The sequence below is a fragment of the Apaloderma vittatum genome, unplaced genomic scaffold (assembly GCF_000703405.1).
Source record: "Apaloderma vittatum isolate BGI_N311 unplaced genomic scaffold, ASM70340v1 scaffold11967, whole genome shotgun sequence".
Classification (NCBI taxonomy): domain Eukaryota; kingdom Metazoa; phylum Chordata; class Aves; order Trogoniformes; family Trogonidae; genus Apaloderma; species Apaloderma vittatum.
This window is the reverse complement of record NW_009726785.1, coordinates 106104-127561: the sequence shown is the minus strand read 5'-3', so window position 1 is coordinate 127561 and position 21458 is coordinate 106104. Positions and strand designations below refer to the sequence as shown.

General features: G+C 45.0%; 1 protein-coding gene across 3 annotated transcripts; it reads left to right on the top strand.

Moving 5' to 3' along the window:
- Positions 1-594: 594 nt before the first annotated feature.
- Positions 595-16586, top strand: GDNF (glial cell derived neurotrophic factor). 3 transcript variants are annotated; one of them, XM_009873422.1, is made up of 2 exons: positions 595-667; positions 16102-16586. In XM_009873422.1, exons 1-2 carry the CDS (start codon positions 595-597, stop codon positions 16584-16586), a joined length of 558 nt encoding a protein of 185 aa, XP_009871724.1. The 3 variants fall into 3 exon arrangements, with proteins under 3 accessions (XP_009871724.1, XP_009871723.1, XP_009871725.1); XM_009873421.1 differs by having other exon boundaries at positions 595-766; XM_009873423.1 differs by lacking the exon at positions 595-667 and adding an exon at positions 12891-12930.
- The last annotated feature ends 4872 nt before the right edge of the window (positions 16587-21458 follow it).

Sequence of the window (21458 nt, the reverse complement as noted above, 5' to 3'; positions counted from 1 at the left end):
AAGGAAAGGAAAGGAAAGGAAAAAAGAAAGAGAAAAAGAGAAGAGGGAAAGCAGACGAGATGGGGAGAGGGAACGGTAAAAGAAAGTTTACCTGTAGCACACAACAAATGTGCACAGCCCCATACCCCACATCAGCTTGGTCCGACCCGGCCCAGCCTGAGGGCAGGCACCCTGGCGCCATCAGAGTGCTGGAAGAGGACAAGCACAAGGTGACCTGTGTATCAGCACAGGGACAAGGTCACACTCCCATGTCCCTGAGCGCAGGCTCCTGGGATCTCTCTGCCAGCATCCTCCAAGGCAGCTCGCTTGGGCATAAAGGGTCTGGAGGCCATCCCGCACCTCCCTCTCCCACACCTCTCGCTCAGTGAGGAGAGCCCAGCTTCCTCACTCTGGGGTGGCAGGCTGAGCTGGGTGCAGGTTGTTTCCCCCTCCTCTGTCCCTGAGCCTGGCCAGGGTGGACCAGTCTGATGTGGGGTGTGAGCCTGCCCAGCTTTGTCTCACAGTAGGCAGGGATGGGACTGGGGAAGCACAGCAGCCTGGGGCTAACCCTGCCTTCCCTCTCTGCCAGGGGCCCGTGTTGGAAGGAAATCTAAGATGAAGTTATGGGATGTTGTGGCTGTCTGCGTGGTGCTGCTCAACACGGTCTCCACCTCGCCCCTGCCCACCGGTAAGACGCCTCCCAAGGGGCCCCCTTCAGTGGTAGAGGGGCCTGAAGATGATCTCTCCCCCATCAGCCTGCTGCCTCCCTATGCTGTGCACAGTGACTGTAAGAAACATTCCCCTTTGTAGCCACTGCTGTCTTGTCTTGCTAAATCTGCTCCCCTTTTGCTTAGACATCAGGGTGAGGAAAGGACCCCCCCACTTTCTGCCCCTCTTTCTGCCCTGAGCAAGATCACTGGCTCTGGTTTGGCTCCAGCAGCTCCAAAACAAGTTATCTTCCAAAGCCTGGGGTTGGCAATTGCAGTGGCAATGCCTCCCTTCCCCCTTCACCTCCAGCCCCTACTTTCCTGGCAGGTGTAAGATCCCTTTGGTTGAAAAACCAAGAGGGATGGGAAGAGTAGTTGTATGCAGAATTGCTGAGAAGAGGATCAGGTACATACGCCTCGCAGTGCAGGCACCGCAACTCCTTCCACACCAACCTTCTCTCCCTGCTCATATCTTCCAATGCAATTAATTCACTGCCTGTAGTGGGCGCAAGTCCTGATGGAGATTGGCCTCCATGGTGGGAGGCACTGTACACATCCAGGAGTGCTGCTGAATTTCGTTAAATCCTCCTTGAATCCTGATCCTGAAATTAGTGTATCCACATGGAAATTTACAGAAAAGTAACGGTGGCGGGGTTAGGGGCTTGATGCAGAGCAATCCACGTGAACTGGCTCACAGTAAAACAGCTTACAATCCAAATAAAGATAATGCCTCGCTAATAATAGGTGTCCTACAATAACAGACACAGGATTTTCACAGTGGTGTGTGAACGTTATGCTAACTCTGGTGGCTTTTTAAAGAGAGTTGATATGACTCAGTAAGAAGCGGCAAAATACTCATGCGAATTATGGAGATGTTTGCCTAGCAAAGGCACAGATGAATCTTGGAAGTTGCTCACTTTGTTCTTGCTCAGCCCTCTCTGTTTAGCTCATTGCAGGATGCAGACAGTATCCAGTAATTGGGATTCATTTTTATCTCCTTATCTGGAGGCATGTCCTTTCTCTGTGCCTGCCGCAGCTCCAGTCATGGGCAGCCTCGCTCTAGTTTCTCCAGGAGCAGCCGGGCTAACACAGCATGGAGGCACCGAGCAGGGAATCATGTGCCTTGACTCGGCTTTCATGTCCCCCCCAACATCCGTCTTCTTCCACACACACCTCTATGTCCTTCCACATTTAGTCTTCTCTCTTTCTTTTTCTTGCTGGTGTTTCCCTCCTGCTGGAATCCTGCCTAGGCTGCTGCCTCTGCACGTCCCAGCCCAGGCTTCTGTAGCTCACCTACCGGCAAACCCTGATGTCCTTTCAGCCCCTCCATGCATGGACCTCAGTCAAAAGTGCTTCCTCACAGGGTTCCAGGCTACCAGGGCTGCAGGGCCATCACACCTGGTGACCTTCTTCTTCATGGTGAGCTGTGTGGCAGGATAGGTACAGTTCTACAAAAGGCAGTGACCAGCGTTTCAGGCCACTGTGGTGGTCCCCTGTGCACAGGTGTGCTGCGGCGCCAGTAGCAAGAAGAGCATTAGGGGGAAACATTGCCAGTCAGTTTGTAGCTCTGGCAGAAGCTGCAGGCTGAGAAAGCATTAATGTTCCATCTTTCCAGGGTGATAATATTTATATAATGCTCGCTTTTTTCTTGAAACTTACTTCCAGGAGTATAGTTCCTGGTGAACTGGTTTCTCTGCAGCAGTTCTAGGGGACAGGCAGCAGTATCGGTCTTGTCTGTTCCTACTGTCCAAAATTTCTCATTGCTGCCTCTTTCTTTCCTGTGTATTGGGTGGACAAGAAGTGGGAAGAAAGAAAACCTGTGTTTCCCTGAGCTATGGTAGTATCAATAGATAACTTCTTCCAGATATCTCAGTTTCCAGGGTACAGACGCAGGGTTTGTCAAGCAGGGTTGGGTCACAGATTATTGCCCAGGACAGTCATTTGAGAAAGGGCTAATAGTTCGGTTTCAATCTTTTAACACTGCAGATCACAAATAGACTTTGAGTCACCACCATCAGTGACTTTGGCGTGTTTGTTTCTCTTCAGTCACCATTTGGTGGCATGGAGCCTTCAACACATAGAAAACCTGCAACGATGTACACAAGAGGAGTCATATCTACACCACTTAGACTTCTCTCTCGTCTGTGAGGTTTCTCTTAAGAGCAGAGGGCAGTGTGCCACACGAATGCAGGCGTGCGTGCAGCCGCTTGGCTCATCTGTTGGTGGGCCTGCCCTGTGTTGATGTCTCTGCAGATACTGTCGGTCAGCTGCTTCACCGCGCGCCTTTGCAGGAGGCAGCTCGCAGAGCAGTGGGAGCACCATTGTCACCCATGCTGGCTTCTCTGTGTAGAACACTGTGGGTACTGAGCAGGACTGGGTGTTGTGTGCATTCCAAGAGGGGTGTGCGTGAGGAGTAGCAGTTGCACTGCAAGGTATGCATCGTTCTTACTCTAGGGAGGTCGGATCTCCCATAGGCCTCTTGAGCAAGGGTTAGTGGGGTTGTGAGTAGTAGGGCTTACCTTACTCCTAAGCGTAAGCCGAAGACCTTGCTGGTGCCCAGATCTGTTTTCCCAGGGCCTTGAAACCTTTTTGTGTTCTCATTTGATGGGATTGTTTTCTCTGCAAAGTGCTCTGAGGTCACCTGATGTTACCTCATCCCTTTCACATTGACTTGAAACCTTCCTTTGTTCCAGCCTACAGGCAAGGTCCTAACCTCCTGGGCTGATCAGGTGTAATGTGCTGACCTTTGCTGTTCAGGGCAGTAATTAGAGATGGCAGAGAGTGTTGGCAGTTGCAGCCTTCTGCATTTTTTAGTGGACTGGAGGCCAGAGTAGGAGTAGCATCCATAAATGCAAATGCATTTGCAATAAATCCGGTGTTTGTAGTGTTTTAGGCATCAATGTTCATGGGATAGCACATTTTGCGCAAAGCGCAGTAGCTGTAGTTTCTAAAGTTGGAAAAACTTTTCTGTTTCCCTTGTGCCCCAGTCTCTTGGGGTAAGGATTGAATTAGCTTAAATAGCAACTACGAACAGAACAATTATAAACCAAAGTGTTATAAACTAAATAGTAAGTCAGCAGCTTCAGAAGCATGACAGTGCAGAGGGAGCCAAACACTTGATTTGACTTATAGGCAGTTCCCAGAAAATACATTTTGTAACTGCTTGCTGCTGTATGGCCATAATCAGCATGTATCTGAGGACTGGAGTATCTTAAGATCTGGGATATGGCATATAGCCTCTTCCTTACATGAAGAACTTTATTAAAAACTGCTGGTGAGCATGTAGAATTAAGTGAAAAAATCTCAGTGTGGTCTTTTTCCTCCTAATTGGAGGAAAAGGTGGGGTTTTGCATTGTAACATCTGAGTTACTCTATGGCCACTGGATGGTCATTTGTGGTTGGAGCTCTTTTGATATGTTTGTTATGCTACAACACACCATGACACGTGTGCATTGCACCTCTACTAAAATATCTTCATACCCATGGTAAAGGGGTGTTTAAGATAAAGTTACTGCACTTAGCTGCAACATTGTCAACAAATACGGAAACTATCTAGAATAAGCAATGATATTGTAGGACCCTTTAAAGCAAAAAACAGTTTTAAATTATACTTCCAAATGAACACATTTCCTTCCCTACAATATTTATTAAGTGCATTCAGCGTTACGAATCAGAACTCTCACGTTTCCATTCAGGCTTCCCTGCTCAGCACACCTGTCTCGTGTGTGGCATATGCGCTTCAGTCTGAGATGCCCAGAAGCAGCAGAGATAACCTGCCCACGCACAGTCAATCCAATGCGTCGGAGAGGTATCTGCCATGCTGAGCAGGTGCCGCACCGCGTCATTTGATCTGTATGTATCCAGTACAGCTGGTGCCTCCCGCCGGTGCCAGACTGAGCATGCCTGTGTCCCTGGGCTGGTGTATCTATAGTGAAATCTGTTTGCGTGAGCATGCCCAGGTTATCTAGGTGCTTAGGAATCTCAAGCGTTCAGGTTTGCCCATCCATGGACAAAATTCTAGAAAAAGAAAGAACAGGACACGTCTGGTTGAATCCAGATGCATGTAGCCCTAGAAACCAATTTCTCCACACTCTCAGGTATAAACACTGATTATACTCCTGTGAAGGGTGTTCTGAGGCTAAAGGAGGAAATGTCTGAAATGCAAGAGAATATGTTTTTTTATTCTCATTTTAAGAATTATCCTGTATTTAAAATTTTATGTCTTTGTTGCATTTCAGTTTAGGAACCTCAAAAATTTCCTAGTGGAAGTGCAGATCCTTTTAGATGCTTTGAAGATGTGGGTTCCTACATTACATACCTGATCACGCTTTTATTGGTTACCTTTCACAGCCCCCTTCAATATGCTTTAGAAGTCCCCATGTTCAGGGTTTGCAGATGACAAGTTGCAAAATCCTTCCTGAAAGGATGAAGAATTCAGCTGTGTAGTAACTATTGATGAATTGATGGGGGTGGCATTATTTGTCCACTAGAAAAGGATTTTCAGATTGATAAGTTGTAATGTCTTTGTAAATTATATCCTGACTAAGACTGTGTAAAGTAGGTTTAAAATATTTGAAATTACAGAGGCTGAGAGAAGCCATTGGGGTCATTGTGCCTCACAGCTGCCGATGATCAGGGATGGGCATCTGTTGCAAATAGCCTGTCTTCATCCTTCGTGCACAACATCTGGCAACTGCAACTTAAAACCCATAATACATAGGCCAAATCCCACATAACTACACTTGTTGTGGATTCTCTTACTTCTGAGGTAATAAGTTGATTACTAAATACTGCAGCATGACAATGTTCAAGATCCTCAGACATCTAAATAGGCCACTACCATATTAGTGCTGGTAGAGTGGTTGACACTGCAGAAAGGTCAGGTTTTTTATAAAACTAGTGGTAATTTCTGATAAAGTAATATTTGATAAGGGAAACCAAATGAAAGATTTCAATGATTCTTGGAAATCCAGTCCCGATTACAAAGAGAAGAAAGAAAATAGAGTAAAAAAATATTTGAGAGAGGTACAAACAAAGCATTAAAACACGGAACACACATTAGAGTATGTCTGTTTTTAAGATAAAGGACAGAAAATTAATTATGTGAGGCATTTCAAGTATCAGCATTATTTTTAATGAATAAAGCCATGTTGTATGACTTAGCAGATATTTAGACTGTATGTATTCGGTATGACACTTAAACTGAAACCTGTAGGTACATTTCTTTGAAGTCAATGAGACTTGTACAAATGCTTCAGTGATTATTGAACAGAAATAGTCTTCAAAAGAAGCAAACACTGAAGTCAAAATAATACTTGTTTTCCTGCACCAGGGCCAGGCAGCGTTACAGCAGTATTCCAGAACTTTACAGGTGGCCATGTTTTTAGAGGCAAGCTAGTCATAGCCACTTTAACTAATAAGCTACATACAGACATGCAGACTCTGCTCCCATCCCAAGCATGTAAGATTTCTTTGGCAGAACCAGAAAATTTCTGGCAGGGAGGTGTAGATCCAGTGTAGCTGCTGGGAAGGAGCTTGCTCCTCTGAGCGCACGCCAACACCGTCTGGCAGGCCATGGTCCCCACATCCCAATGTGAGACCTTCTGCAGTGGAGCACGTAGCACCTGCCTTAAAGCCAGGGACTCACTATTGTAATAACAACATTTTCCAGGCTGCAATCCTAGGGTTTGTTTGTTCTTTGTATTGTAAACATAGTGAAAGACAACAATGGGAAAACAGGGGTTATTTATAGATATTTATAGATCTGATAGCAGCAGAGATTGTCACAGGAGGGGTATCAGCCGTGATTTTGCCCCAAGGTGAGGAGCTGGGATAGGATCCTTTTCTGTGGTTTTGCTGGCTCTGCTTGTTCCGTGGGAACACCCCTAAAATCCAAGAGGAGATGCAGTGTAAAGGCACAGGCAGCCTCAAAACCATTGCTGTTCTTTATTTTGGAACGTTGTTCCCCTTCAGTGAGCTGGCACTAAAGTGGGGCTGGATGATGGACGTGGGGTTTCACTGATGTCATGCGACAACTGGGTTGGATCACTTCTGCCTCAGGGATGCTGAGGATAGTTTTTTACTGCCGACTGCATTTCCTCCATTTAAGTCTCAGTGCCGTGCCTGTTAGCTGGCTGCATACATTCTTGCTAACAGAGATCACAGGTTTCGAGTCTCACTCATACATACTCATTTGAGGCTCTCACAGAATTAGGATAGAACCCGTCGTTAACAGTAAAATCAGGTTTTAATGGGAAGCTGGATGTTAACTCAGCGTGGTATGGATTTGTAGAGGCGCAAAGCTCTAGTGGGAACAAAACAGGCAGGTATGTGCTTTGGCCAGGTTTGGCCAAAGCCGTCGCTGGCTTCAGGCAGGGCCCTGCCACTTTTTTTTTTTTCCCCTTTTACTCTGTTGGTGCCCTGACTTCCTCAGAGACTGCTTTGTGGGTGCTCAAGTGTCTTCACAGCCCCTAAAGTGAGACCCTAGTGAGCTGCTGGACTCCTGGCAGGAGCCGTCACAAAATCTGAAGAGTAATCTCTGGGAAGCTGTCTGCTCCTCAGCGCCTCAGAGCTGTTTTTTCAAAGCCCTGAATCACAGGCAAGACCACATCCTCCGGCTGATTCTTTGCTGCCTGACTGCCAGGTGAGATACCCCTTTGCCCACTCTAGAGAAGCCAGAGGAGGGCCCCAGCCCGAGGTGCCAGCCCGAAGTCGGGCAGGATCTTGTGAACAACCGTGCCTGGATGAACTGAGGAACTGGAAGCTCCTGTGGACAGGTCAGCTCACATGGCAGCTTCCTTTGCTTCAGTGAGTCCATGTGACCTTGCTGTTTCCCCAGCTTTCAGGGAACTGCCCTCACTGGCAGTACTTGTGATGGTCCTGTTGTTCCTCCCCTTTCGTCTCCTGGTGGGAACCAGCGTTTTGTACATGTGAGAAAGCAGGCAAAGGATGCAAGGGGAGGCACTGCCAAGCATGGCAGTGTCAAAATATAAAGCACTCTCCAGACTGGCCATCATGAGCCACACATGGGAAGTGGCAGGGTTAGCTAGTGAGCCACAAACACAAAACTTGGCTGCTCCATCAGGGAAGGTTAACCTGCTGCCTTCTTCCCCTGCTGCCTTATCGTACCTGCCTGGGGCGAGTGGGCCCAGGCTTGTCCTCCAGATTACTTGGCACTTTACCTTGATGAAAGACAAGTGACAGCAATGAGAAGCTCCATTTCTAAGGGCTCTCTGAGTCACGGAGGAGGACACAGCATGCCCTGGGACATGGCAAGGCAGAGAATGAGATAGTGAACCGGAGCTGAGTTAAACATTTAAAGATGAGCCGACCCTGGTGTCTTTGATGCTCTGTTTCCTAACGAACACAACTGACGAGCTTGCATTTCACTCTTAGCCCCATGGATTTTCATGCAAGGCATGAAAGCAAAGTCATGCCTCAGAGAGGTGGTATTTTAATTGTTTAAGTCCTGAAAACTTTTCAGCATAGCTATTTTTAACACCTCCCTTTGCTTTGATGGGTGCATTATAGGCTTTGTTTTTCATGAAAAAATACTTAATTTTCAATAAAATAAATGGTTTATCCCCACCACACTTGATGCTTTTTTTTACTTTGCAAAGCTTAATGATCATCATGTTAATGATTTTAACCTGGCTAATGTTGCACTTGCACAAACAGGTCACACCGAGGGTCTCCTAAAGTGTGTCTTTGTGGAAGGATTCTGTGTTCAGATGGGGCACGTCCACTATAATAAATACCTGAAAACACTACTGCAAAGCAACTTAAATACAAAAATAATTAATGAATAAATGGTAAATCAGAGTAATCTTCATAAGCAAAAAAATAAAAATTAGGATGAAGCATTAGAGTCACTGTTAGATTCATATTAATTGTCTATTTCCCACTAGCAGATGATCTAAGAAGAAATGTCTTTGTGAGTATAACTCTGGAAGAAACTTAAAACGTAACTAGGAAAGAAATTAAAATATTTTAGTTACGACGGGCCCAGACTAAATTACCAGAAACTGTTTTTGAAGCAAGAGCATTTGATCCTAGCACAGATCTGGATCTGAATCTTCTGCATAATGCTTCCATTATAATGAGCTGGATTAACCCCCTTGAACTTTGAAATTGTACTTTAAACTAGAGTCTGAATGCTGCTGTTTGAACTTCCCAAACTGAAAGACAGCTGTGCTTAAGTGAAATATTCTGGTAATTTTATTAAATGTTTAGTCTGCTGTTTTGATATAGTAGCTATACACTGCCACAAATGCATGCATGAAAGTTGCAACATAAAATAAAAATATAATTTTATCACTTTTAGTATATCTTACGTGACTTCTGCTACCTCTCTTTAATTCAGAAGTGCCAAATGACGCTTCAGTAATGTGATTACATTTTCCCAAAATCCGTATGGGAAACTATAGAGTCAGATAACTTAAAATGTCAAATAACTTAAAATGTCAAGTTTTATGAGATCTAACAAAAAAAACCACAAAACAAAAAATCCACTTAAATAAATTATTATTTTGCTATTAATATAAATTTTTCTTGTGAACTGTAATAGACAGTATGGGTGGAAGAGAATGTAGTTAGCCTTTTAGTTCCATAATCGGGCACCAAAATGAGTAAATGGAGGTTTTTTTGTCAAAAGCTGAAGATCCATCTGTTCCCACTGAAATCAATTTGTGGTCAGGTACAAACTGAGAGTTTCTTGCTCCACCATGCTGGGTTACTGCCACTGCGGGGGAATATTTGGCTTTAAAATAAATGTGTTGCTAGTGAATTCGAAAGAATAGTTTTATAAAATGCAACTGTGATCACATTTGAACAGACAGTAATAAATAGCCCATTTTTCCTTAATGGAGGGTGTTTTCTTGAAAAGGTGGTGAGTTTGGTTTGGATATTCATTTAGAACTATTTTGTGTAGGAGGCTATCCGAGCACTGTATAATTTCTTCTTCTAAAAAGCACATCAGATCCCAGTCCTGCTGGCACACAGTGTCTCTAATTAGTTGGAAACGCAAAAGGAAGGCTCCGGGATGTTGGCAGCGATGAAAAATGCCCAGGGGAAGGCATGTTTCCCTGCGTGCCCAAAGCATACCTCTGAGGTGGCTTTCGGCAGAGGCCGGAGGGGAGCACCGTGGGTGTTTGGCCTCGGGATTCTGCACCCATACATGCTGCCAGCTCTTGCAGTGCCCAGGGGACAGGGACAGGCAGGTCAAAACTTCATGTTCCAGAGAGCAGCAGTGAGGTGAGAATTTCAGTCTGCATTCGAGAGGGATATTTCTAACCTGAGAGCTTGGGTCGAAACTATGGTTTGAGTCTGCCCTGAAGGTTCAGAAAGCAAGATAACACAAGCAGATGATGCAAACAGTCTTGCCTTTTGAAGTGATGTTTTAAATAAGTCTTATCTTTTTTTATTTGACTTATGGAGTTCTGGTCATTTAGCGTTCACCAGCTCTGACCCCAGCCTGGTCACTCTTCTAGATTATCATATGCACCAACCCTGTGATGTTCTGCTCTTTCCTGCTTTGCTTTGTTATTAAATTTCTGATAATGTCAGAAACTCCTGGCAGATCTAGTTCGACTGGAGATGGGAGAGTGTCAGGAGGCACATGGGCTGCCATCCATACTCCCCAATCTTGATAGTCCGGGGTTAGAAAGCAGACTCATTCTGAACAAGGGAGCATGGAAAGGAGCTGCAGGAGAGCGAGATGAGGGGGAGCAGGACACACATGCTGGCCACAGCTCCTGCAGGCAGGGCTGCCTGCCCCACGCTGCTGATGGTGGGCTGCAAGGCGGAGGCAATGCAAAAATACCCACACGCAGACTGCCCGCAAGGGATTTCCTCAGGGAGTTGAATGGTCAGGAAACAGCTTTCAGAAACTAAAGGATCAGGTGTAAAAACCAAACAACACGTCAGGACTTTGAGCCAATCTTGTGAATGTCCAGGGTGCCATAGTCGAAGTGGTGGGACTCAGCCCATCACAGTACCCCAGAGGGTTCTGTGAGGCTTTTTCCTGCACTTTGAACATATGGTCCCTTGTGAAACAGCCACTTTGAGATGCAACATAGAATCATAGAATCCCAGAATCATAGAATGGCCTAGGCTGGAAGGGACCTTAGAGATCATCTAGTTCAACCTCCCTGTCATGGGCAGGGATGCCTCTCAACTAGATCAGGCTACTCAAGGCTCCGTCCAATTTGGCCTTGAACACCTCCAGGGAGAGGGCAGCCACAACATCTCTGGGCAATTTATTCCAAAGTCTTGCCGCCCTCGTACTGAAGAAATTGTGTGTGAGCCAACCTTCACTAACATATATTGTTGAGCATGTGTTATTGTGGACTATTCCATCCTGTCCCAGTGCTTACCATCTCATCCTGTCGCATTCTGTCATATCCTAGGTGGCTTTGGATTTTTAAATTCTAATTCATTCACACTCTCGAGCCCAGGACCAGGGTCTTCTGCTCAGAGATCTTTATTGCTTTTATTGCTGTAGTATCTGAGCATTTCCTGCTGGCACTTTGTACAGTGTGACAGGCATCTGTCCCATGTTTGTTTTCTCGCTTTTTACACCAGAAGGCAAGTGTCAGTAAACTAGTTGGTTTTGAAAAAATCTGTGTGTATATAATTAGACATATTTGTATGCGTGTATGTGTAAATACAACGCACGTATAGGCTCATGCAAAGTGTGTATGTTACAGGAAGGGATAATAATATGTGCTTCTCGCAGAGGTGGGAAATCTCTATGGAAAAGTCTGTCTGCTACAGTCAAGTCAGTGTACTCCATGCAATATTTAAGAAGCAAAACTGCCGGACTCTTGACCTTCATTCTGAGACTAAAATGTTTTCTAAACAATGCTGGCAACAGAGGAGTAACTAAGTACTCCTCAATTAAGTGGCTTTTTTCAGATTGCAAACCAGCATTTGATGCCAAGGCAGCCTCTAGCATCCTAGTGGCGTTCCCTGGCCATGCAGTTCAGCTCAGCAGCACCTGCTTCTCCCCCAGCAGCACTTACCGGAGTGCAGAGACCAAACAAGTGCTCAGCACACGGTGGCGAGATGTCTCGCCATGCCTGGAGCATGTCTACCAAGTGCCCATCAGGATGGGGTGGTCCTGCTGTCAGTCTTCTCCACCTTCCCTTCTGTCCATTAGCCTTTTATGGTCTTTAGTCCTTGGCCAGTGGTTATTGCTTATTCATGTGTGAAGCCCCGTGGTAGCTTCATTAGCATTTACCTCTAGTGCCTTGTTTCAACCCATTGCTCCTGGTTTTAATGCTAGCATTTCCACTTGGTTGCCCAGCAAGTTTTTACAGCTTTTTGTTTCACGCTTTCAGGCTTCTCACACATACTTGCTGAACTGCTGAACATCCCTACTGAGTCATGACTGGCACCATGGCAAAGATTGCAAAGTCAACTCTTACTTCACTCCTGGCCATCAAAGTTTCATTCAAAGCCCGGCAAGCCACTCTTGGAGGCTGTGCGTAGTCACATTGACAGCTACTCTTTGTTAAGTAGCAGAAAATTCTCACCAAACCATATCCAGTCAGTATGAGCCCCATTGTTTGGTCCATGGTTCAGTGGTTGCTGGGTCCAGCTGTGCTTGGACCAGTACTGAGAGCACAGGCCCGTGCCACCAAGTGTGTCTTTGTGGGACTGTCTAATAATGGAGTTGTACCAGCCAGAGGCTGGCTGGTTGTAGGGATGGGAAGTGTTCCTCGAACAGTGCTAAATTATGGAAGCAGAATTGGGGTACATTGGCAGTCCAGTTGGAAGGTGCCAAAAAAAAATATGCATCCTTGCATTGATCTTGACTGGTCTGGGGCTCCACAGACAGAGGATATTGTTGCTTACAGCAACTTGTAAGGACTCGCTGAGTAGCCCAGTAACGCAGCTGCCATTGTGTTAGTGTGGTGTGCCCATACAGCCACATGACAGCGTGTGTGGGTTTAGGTGAGCAGACATGGGTCAAGGTCACTAGATCCAGCACATTTTCTAGAGGGGCGCTCTGTGCCCACTGTTCCCAATAGTTTCCTAATGTCACCCACATGCCTTGTGTTTCTCCAGTGATGTAATCTCCAAATACTGGGGGTCACTGCAGGAGACCTCTCAATAGATTTGAATACCTGCTTGAAATAGTTTCCAGTGCCCTAGGCTGAAAAGGAAGTCCACCCTGGAGACAGAAAATTGGCATTCATCTTACTCATAGTGCTGGCATCCCTCCCAGTGGGTCTCCCAAGTGGCCTGATGTTGAAATAGGGGATGAGCTGAGCGGGGATCCCTGGCTCCATTAGACGTATCAGCCACACACCTCATTCACAGGTTACAGTATGCAGTGCTTCTTGCCTGGTTTGTGTTAGAGCCCCAGTGAGATTAGTGGGATAAATTATACTGCTAATTGCCTCATTTTCTGGTTGCAAGAAGTCCATGTGTGTGGGGAGGGCCTCACTAGTTGCATACACTGCTGGCTTGATCATTTGATCCACTTTTTGCTTTACTGCCTCTGCCTTCTGCAATCTTGACACACCATACCCATGATAGCAGCGTTGCATAGGGCTCTTCTAGGGTGTGTTTCCTCCACCTTTAAATATCATAGGATACTGACAGTGCAGAACGCTCTCAGCAGTATTAGCTCCCTTGGTGCAGTTGGGGTAGTGATCACGTATGAACCAGTATAGGTGTCACTGTGGGGTCTGAGCAGGGGTACAGTCCACAGCATGGGCTTTCCTCCTTCTTATCTACCCTCCAGGGCTGGAGGCTTGGGCAGGACAGTGCTTGAACCCTATAACTGTCTGATTAATATCTAACCTAAGCAGACTCATGCAGGTAGCACAGTCACAGCGGTAGGTGGTATTTTTGCACTAGAATTGCAAACAATTTGAAAATGATCCCTAGTTGGGCTGTTATCTCTTCAGGTAATCCACAGTTTTGTTTATACCTCCTTAGGTGGGGGACACTCACTCCCCTTGCTCTACTGGCAGCCTACCAGGCTTGGGATAAGTACAAGGCTGAAGGCTGCAGACAAGAATCTCCACATATAGGCTGGGTTTCCTTGTAGCCATCTTCCATCCCCTTCCTGATGGATGGCCACTGCATGTATTTCGTTAAACCCTAGTATCCTTCCCTGATGGTTGTATTTCACTCTGCATAACCAGCGTCTCAGTGTGTCATACTATTGCTACAAGTGTTGGGCCAGAAGTGTGTGACAGCATTGTGGACTGGGGTATTCACAGTAGTATGAGAGGAGTAATTTCAGGGTAAGAGTGGAGCATAGCACAGGTAGAGCCATCTCCTCAGGGCCACATCCTTCTGTTACTGGGTTGTAAGCTAAGTAATGAAGTTTCTGTGCAAGAAGCCTAGAAACCACTCAGTCCCACAGCAACAACTGCCTCCTGTCAAACCCCTCTCCATCTGTATCTGTGTCAGGGACAAGCTTGTACTTCGGCAATGGGTGCTATGCCAGGTTCACGTGGGTTATCTCACTTGACTGAGTCTCGCAAGGTGTGTGCCCCTTCTTGCTTTTGAGGAAGGTAGCCCAGGCACCTGGACCTTGCTTTGTGGGGCAGTATTTGTATGGTGTAGGCAGAGCAGCCTGCGCTGCAACAAAGCATCCCGTGCATCCCACGGACCCATCTATCAAAGCTACCCAAGCTAGTAGGTGTGGCTTATAGGGAGTATTTTGGTATCTGCCTGAGGTAATGGCAGAGGAATGCAAGAAGGGTGCACTTACCGTTGGCATCACAGGAATATAGGGCTTGGTGCAAGGTCCTGTGTTTTTCATTTCCCATACAGTCATACAGATAGCAGCCCTCCCTCTTTCATGTCTTTTGACAGTCACCGGTCTGTGAGACTGTGCCTTTAGCACAGATATCTAAACACAGTGTAAACAAAGGGCAAAGTTGTTTTACTAACATAGTAAAACAAAGTAGTCACTTTTCCCAGTCCCAAACTCTACAGTTTATAGGATCACACTTCCCACGTGCCACCTTCGTTACATGAAGGTACAAAATTACCTGCCTTCGTTACTCTCTTAACAGTCTATACTATTTTGCTGGAGCCATCCATAAAAACCAGTAAGTTTCTGATCCATCCGTGTTTTGCCATGAAGGCAGGGCAGCTTCAAGGATGTGGCTGCTTCAGGGAGAGGTTCATTTTCTTCCCTCCATGCAGATGCACCATGTTTCAGCAGGTTTTTGCACTAGTGGAGTTAAGATCCTGCTTCCCTGTTCTCCTCTGTGTTTGGTGCTTCTATTGAGGATATGAAGGCACACCTTCACTAGGCAATGGGAGGCAGCCTCATGTCTTCTTCTTTCCTATTCACAGAGTCCATGCCACTATGTGTGAGCTGGGTACATTTCCTGCCTGGTCTCCTATCAGGGCTCCTGCAGTGCTTATTAGGGAATTGTGGTGCTGAGCCTTTACTCTCCATTGAAGTACTGTATTCACTAAAGCAAATCACACTGAGGGATTTAGTCCATGGGAATTTTAAAGATTTCAAAATGCAATTTTTTACCAAATCATGCTGAAAATCTGAAATCTGAGAAAATTTCAGAACATATTCAGTTTCACCCTCCTTTCAGAAGCTCATTCTGCTAGTATCAAAACACTTAATTAACTTCAACGTTTAATTTACCTGGATAATTTAACACTGGTAGAGCATATATCAAGTGAAGAATGAAATAGTATTTCAACTTCATATAAAGAAAATGCATTATAACATTTCCCTTTAGATTAACATAATACTTCTATTCTTACCTATTTTTATTCAATGTGATCACCATCTTGTGATACAAAGTATTTCCATGAGACATTTTTCAAAGCTCTGATAATAATTATCTTCTAGAAGCAGTAAAAGAGCAGGTGTTCAGCCAGGAATAATAGCTCCACCTGGCAGCCCAGGAAATTCCTCTTTCTGTCACGCCCCAAAACCTTATCAATAGGTGACTCTGGCAGTACTAACCACTGCTGGTGTTAGACAACAGTTTACAATTATAATCACAAAATTGATTTAAAGAAGCCTTATCCTTTTGCTGCTTTGCTTGGTAGAGCCTGTATCACCTCCCTTCAGTAGCTTGATCCACCCATTAATTAATATTCATATCATGACATGCATTTCCTTCCCTTGCTCTTGGCAGGGCTTGTTCAATACTGAAAGATGTGCTGGAGTGCTACCAATCATCAGCAGATACCTACAGAGATACATACATATCTCGTTTAATTTTCCCCAAATTAGTTTCCACAGTGATCTAAACCTCTCCTAATTCTCCCTGATTTTTGAGGGTCTGGGTCCTGGGTTCACATTCTGAAGTGATGGACAGAGCAGCTTGCATGCATCTAATGTTTTTGAGTCGTGAGTGGACAAACTTAATGACAACTGACATGTGACAAAGCCTTTTCTCTCTTTCCCAAACAGCTAATATGCCAGAGGATTATCCAGATCAATTTGATGAGGTGGTGGACTTTATCCAAGCCACCATTAAAAGACTGAGGAGGTCACCGGATAAACAGACTCCAATTTTTTCTAGGCGGGAGAGAAACCGGCAAAATGCAGCCACAAACATAGAGAATTCCAGCAAAAAGGGAAGGAGGAATCAAAAGGGCAAAAATCGGGGATGTGTCTTAACAGAAATACATTTAAATGTGACTGACTTGGATTTGGGATACGAAACCAAAGAAGAGCTAATTTTCCGGTATTGCAGTGGATCTTGTGATGCAGCCGAGACCACCTATGACAAGATTTTAAAAAACTTAACCAGAAAGAAGAAACTAGTCACGGACAAAGTGAGGCAAGCTTGTTGCAGACCCACAGCCTTTGATGATGACCTGTCCTTTTTGGATGATAACCTGGTTTACCACATACTGAAAAAACATTCCGCAAAACGGTGCGGATGCGTCTGACGGCCGCACGTCAGACGCATTCCTGCTACAATGCTAGGAGAGGGACCAAGGTTCCTGGGGATGCTTCTGCTCAGAATGGAGGAAAAAGGACCAAGAACACAGAACAAGGGGTCATGAGAACCTGGGGAGGGGGGAGCATGGCGGCATCAGGGGATAGAGACTTTTTGACTTCCTTCGGGAAAGTAAATAAAGCTCAGGTGACGATGCCGACAGCTCAATGGTGTGCGCACTCCCTTTCCCATTTGACACAGTACACTGCCAGTGAGACTTGGATCCATGAGGAATGTGCTTAAAAACACAACCCTGCCATACCACGCTGTGTTGTAGTTATGCTACCCATGCCAGGAAGCTTAGCTCAGAAGTAGCTTACTCATCCCCTGTGCCCTCAGCTTTACTCAAAGACAGATTGTACTACTGCTCATTGAAGGGCAGTTCCTAAGCACTTAGGACAACTTCTAAGCTATAATAAGTTTAACCTTGTAAGTTAAACCATATTGGGCAAGGATCAAAATTCCCAGGCTCAAGTTCTCTAGGGCCAGTACCAATATGAAGCAAAATAGTTCCAATTACTGGTTAAGTTTGGTTATTTCCATATCACGTTTCTTGAAAATGAGTGTAGGATTTAATTCGGCTACCTATGAAAACCAGTTGAGTTTTTAAGCACTTCTTCCTAGTATAGTAAGAGAAATAACAGCCTGGTCTACACAAAACATGGGTTTTTTAGGTTTACAAAGGACTAATTTCACTTGTGTAACTACATTTCTATTTGGTCATTGTGAGTGAGCAGAGACTACTTGATGCAATGCATCCGTTCAGAGACATAAATAGATATTTATTGAGATTAAGTTATTGTTATTTATTACAGTTCAGTAATGAGTCTCCTTTCCTTATTTATTAAAGTTTCTTTTCAAAGGTGCCAAAGTAGAAGGTGCTTGGAAGATACAGAGACAATGAAGTCGGGAACAACAGTCCATGCGTTTGATTGAAAGTGTTGACTTGAATGCAAAAAATCACTTACTTTACCTTTTTTTCTTTTAAACAAAATCCTGGTTATATTCACAAAATGTAGTGCTGAAGCCTGCAGCTGTTCCTCCTGTTCACTAGTACTTTTGAAAATTACTTCAGTCATACATGTGCAGGAGCAGCAATGTCTCTGGATGAGTGAGGGTCGCAGAACTTGGCTCAACACTAGCAATTTGTTAGAAAAACTAATTCTAGTCGTATTTTAAATGTAGCCACATTTTTTCCTCACACTTTTTGCCAACTGACCTCATATAACTGTTGACAAATGGAAAATAATCACATTTAGCCTTATAATTTCTTGTTATATTTATTTAAGCTTTTCCTTTCGTATTTCCATATAGAAGAGGTTAAATCCCTCTTACTAGTTAGCCCTGGATTTAATGTAGCCTGCCAGTAAACAATTGTGTTAAGTAACCAAAGTGTTTTGTATAATTTACTGAAGCGTTACAGGATCGTAACCCGTGCAGCAGAGCAGTCTGAGTTTCCACAGGATGAGGGATGTTGTACAGCAAAGGCGCTCATACCTGACCACTAACACAAGCTCTCGTTCTGGAGTCGTTTTTCCCGAAGGAGCAGCAATGCAGGTCGCTAGACATACCTGACAACCAGTGAAGCATCAACTCCCACAAAAACAACAGGAAGAAAAGAAATTCATACTGAAAACCAAAAAACGATGGTCCGACCTTTTATCTCATGCACGCAATGGCTCTCCTTATTCATTTTGCCCTGGGACCTTCAGGGCTCCACAGAAGAAAGGTCTAGAGGTCAAAAAAGTCCAGAACAGGCATAGAAAGATGTACCAGGTGTATGAAATGTGATACAGCCCTGACCTTCACTGCTTTCCTGGGTGCATGGAGAGGAGCTCCAGAGCCCACCCACGGGGTCTGTTCTCCTACTGCCACAGGGGCACCTTATCCCCGTGCTGGGCAAGGGTGGTACAGCTGATACCACCACCAGCATTGGCACAATTTGGGCAGTAAAAGCCTGCTAAGCCGAGGGTCAGCTGCACTGCTGGGCAGTTGACCAGCAGCAGCACCCAAAGGTGGGCTTTCACCTTCCCTGGTTGCTGAAAACTTGCCCCAAAGCATTTTCTGTGCAGCTTGAAGAGGCTGCAACCAAAGCAAATCACTATGTGCAAAACACAAAAGGGTAAAGTTTGTGATTTTTTTTTGTTTTTTTCATTTTTAGACCTTACTGAAGACAGGAGTATGCTTCTCTGGAGTTTTTTACTTCACCTGCAATTTATGTCTCAGTCATTTGTGTTAATCAACCAAAGTTCTCTACAGACTTTATTTTTGTACAATATTCATTTTATAACTTTTTACAAAATAAAACTCATTTCTATTGTTACCTGGTTGTTGCTTGTACTTCTTTCCCATCGGACCACTTCCAAGTTCCCAGCCTGTTAGGGGCAATGTTGAAGAGCCAACAAGTCCTGTACGATGTGGACCTTTCCTCTCCTATCTCACCAACATCTTTAATGTGGACCAGAGATGTCTGTAGCTTCTTAGCAAAATGGCCACTACAATAAATGGCTTAAAAATGCACAGAGAGCAGTAACACAGTAATAAACCCAGTGCCAGGTTGGAAAGCTGGTGTTATTGAAGATGTCCCTTTCCCATGCAGGGCTGCCGTGGCTTCACGGTGGCTTTGGAGGAGGGTTGCATTTTTGCTTTGCTAATCCTGGCATTAACATCAGTTGGACTAAATTCTATCCACTTTGGCAGTCCTTTTAGTTTCATCTTTAAACAGGAAAATACAACCTGAGGAATTTTCTTTTCCACCACCATCACAGAAAAGATGAAGGCAGGTTTTCTGGCTGTGGCCAGCAACATTTTCTCAACTGTTTTGTGATAAGTGCTGCAGTTCCCATCACAGAGCCAATAAACATATGCAGACTTACAGGTTTTAACACTGGGCTCTGTACTCCTCGAAACTGCTACACAGAGGAAGAGGACCATCTGAGCAGTGAGCCAGTGAGCAGGAGATCAAACACTCTTTCTCTTAATGTACAGCATATGGATGCCTTGGTTTCATTTGTGCTGAGCGAGGCCACGCACGCAGCTCCAGCCCAGCTGCTGGAACACAAAGCAAAGCTCACAGCAATGTTTTTGAAGCACACGGTACTGAAGGCATTCCTCCTCGCATGCCACCACCTCCGCTCCTTGCACCAGAAGCCCATCCACCACGCACAAAGGCTGCTGACTGCAGCCTGGCTGAATATGGCACACATTAATGTTTGGCATGAAACTGTCTTGCAGCTTCACATTCAGCAGAGATTGTGCGCTTTCCCAAGAAAGAACTGGAAGGAGGGTCTACATAAAACACAACTATGAGGTGCTCTGATTAATCTCTGATCTTATAGTCCAAACCTTCTGCTGCTCTTCAGCACGACATCAATGTCGAACTCTTGCTTGGCCTTATCAAAGGCTTTGAGTGGGCCCTGTGATAGCTGGCAGGAGCAAGTCTGCTTACACAAAATTGTTTTACCCTCCTTCTCCAACCTTCCTGTTGAGGGTAATATTGGAGAGCGCAGGTGGTGTTTTGCCGTTGCAACCCAGGCTCAGCACTGCTGGACTGCGTTTCTGGTTAAAGTAAGGCTTGCAGTATTTCCTTGGCATCCTGCATGCATTAAAGCACCTTAAAACCTTCAGCTGGCAGGTTGTGCAAAGGATTTCAAAAAGGGCTTAACTTCCATTTGTCACTAGATAGTGTCAGCGCTGGGACAGACATTACAAAGCTGCTTGAGTAGCAGGGACAGAACTACCCTGCGTCCCTTCGGGAAAGAGAAGACATGTTCCAAGTTAGATAAATTATTTACAAGTGAGAAGGTGGACACAACTCCACAATTTAGCACACTTACTCGATACTACGATCAGGAGGACATTAAGTTCTATTACTCAATACCTTGATTGGGTTTTGTTGCATTCATTACTATTGTGCTGTCAAACAAGAACAGCTGATCAGAGACTTGGGACAGATTATGAACATCTAAGGAAAAAGCAGGTGTTTTGCAGGAAGGCATATTTAGCGACGCAGCTTGGAAATCTGGCCCTCAGAGCCCCATCCAGCAGAACGGATTGCAATGTCACCCAGAGGCATTGCATCGAGAGAGAAATTCTAATAATATCAGGTCCTTTCGCAAGCTCTCTTTGTGCTCCATCCCACAGCTGTCTGGTGGTGCTGGTCTCGTTGCAGAAAGGATAAAATAGGCAAAACTGTGTTTGGTTTGGGTTGTTTCACCCCTGCCCGCAAAGGGGGACAAAGGCCAAAGACAGCCAGTGCCTCGGTCCAGAACAGCACAGGAGGAAACCAGCAGCCTCGTTCCTTGCAATCTGGATGACTAACCAAAAATATAGAGGAAAATACCAGGATGAAGAAAACAAATGGAGCTGACACATTGTATAAATAGGTCTTCAAATGTCATGCATGGCTGGAACAAAGATATTTTGTTCCAAAGCAACAGACAGCTTGAAATGGCTCAGTAATACACATTGAGAAGTTTGCTTATTTGGAACAGAGCTCTTCTAATGAAAAGGTTAATTGTGTTGCAATGGAAAAGAAAAAAGGTGAAGCAGAGGCCAGCCCTGCACTCCCCATCCTAGCAAAATTTCCCACTGCCTTGAAGTGAAGATTTTAAATAGCAAGCACAACAGGACTGAATTACTAACATTACAATAAATTATATACTAGGTATATTCATGGGTCAATAAAAATAGCTAAACAAACCATATATTCTAGCAGTATTAATCCCAGTGGCTTTCAGACAAGCTGCAGCAGCAGCCTGCAAGAGAAACATGGTGCTCAGCTTAGCCTGATGCTGGGAAGTTTCCTTGAGCAGGTCCCAAG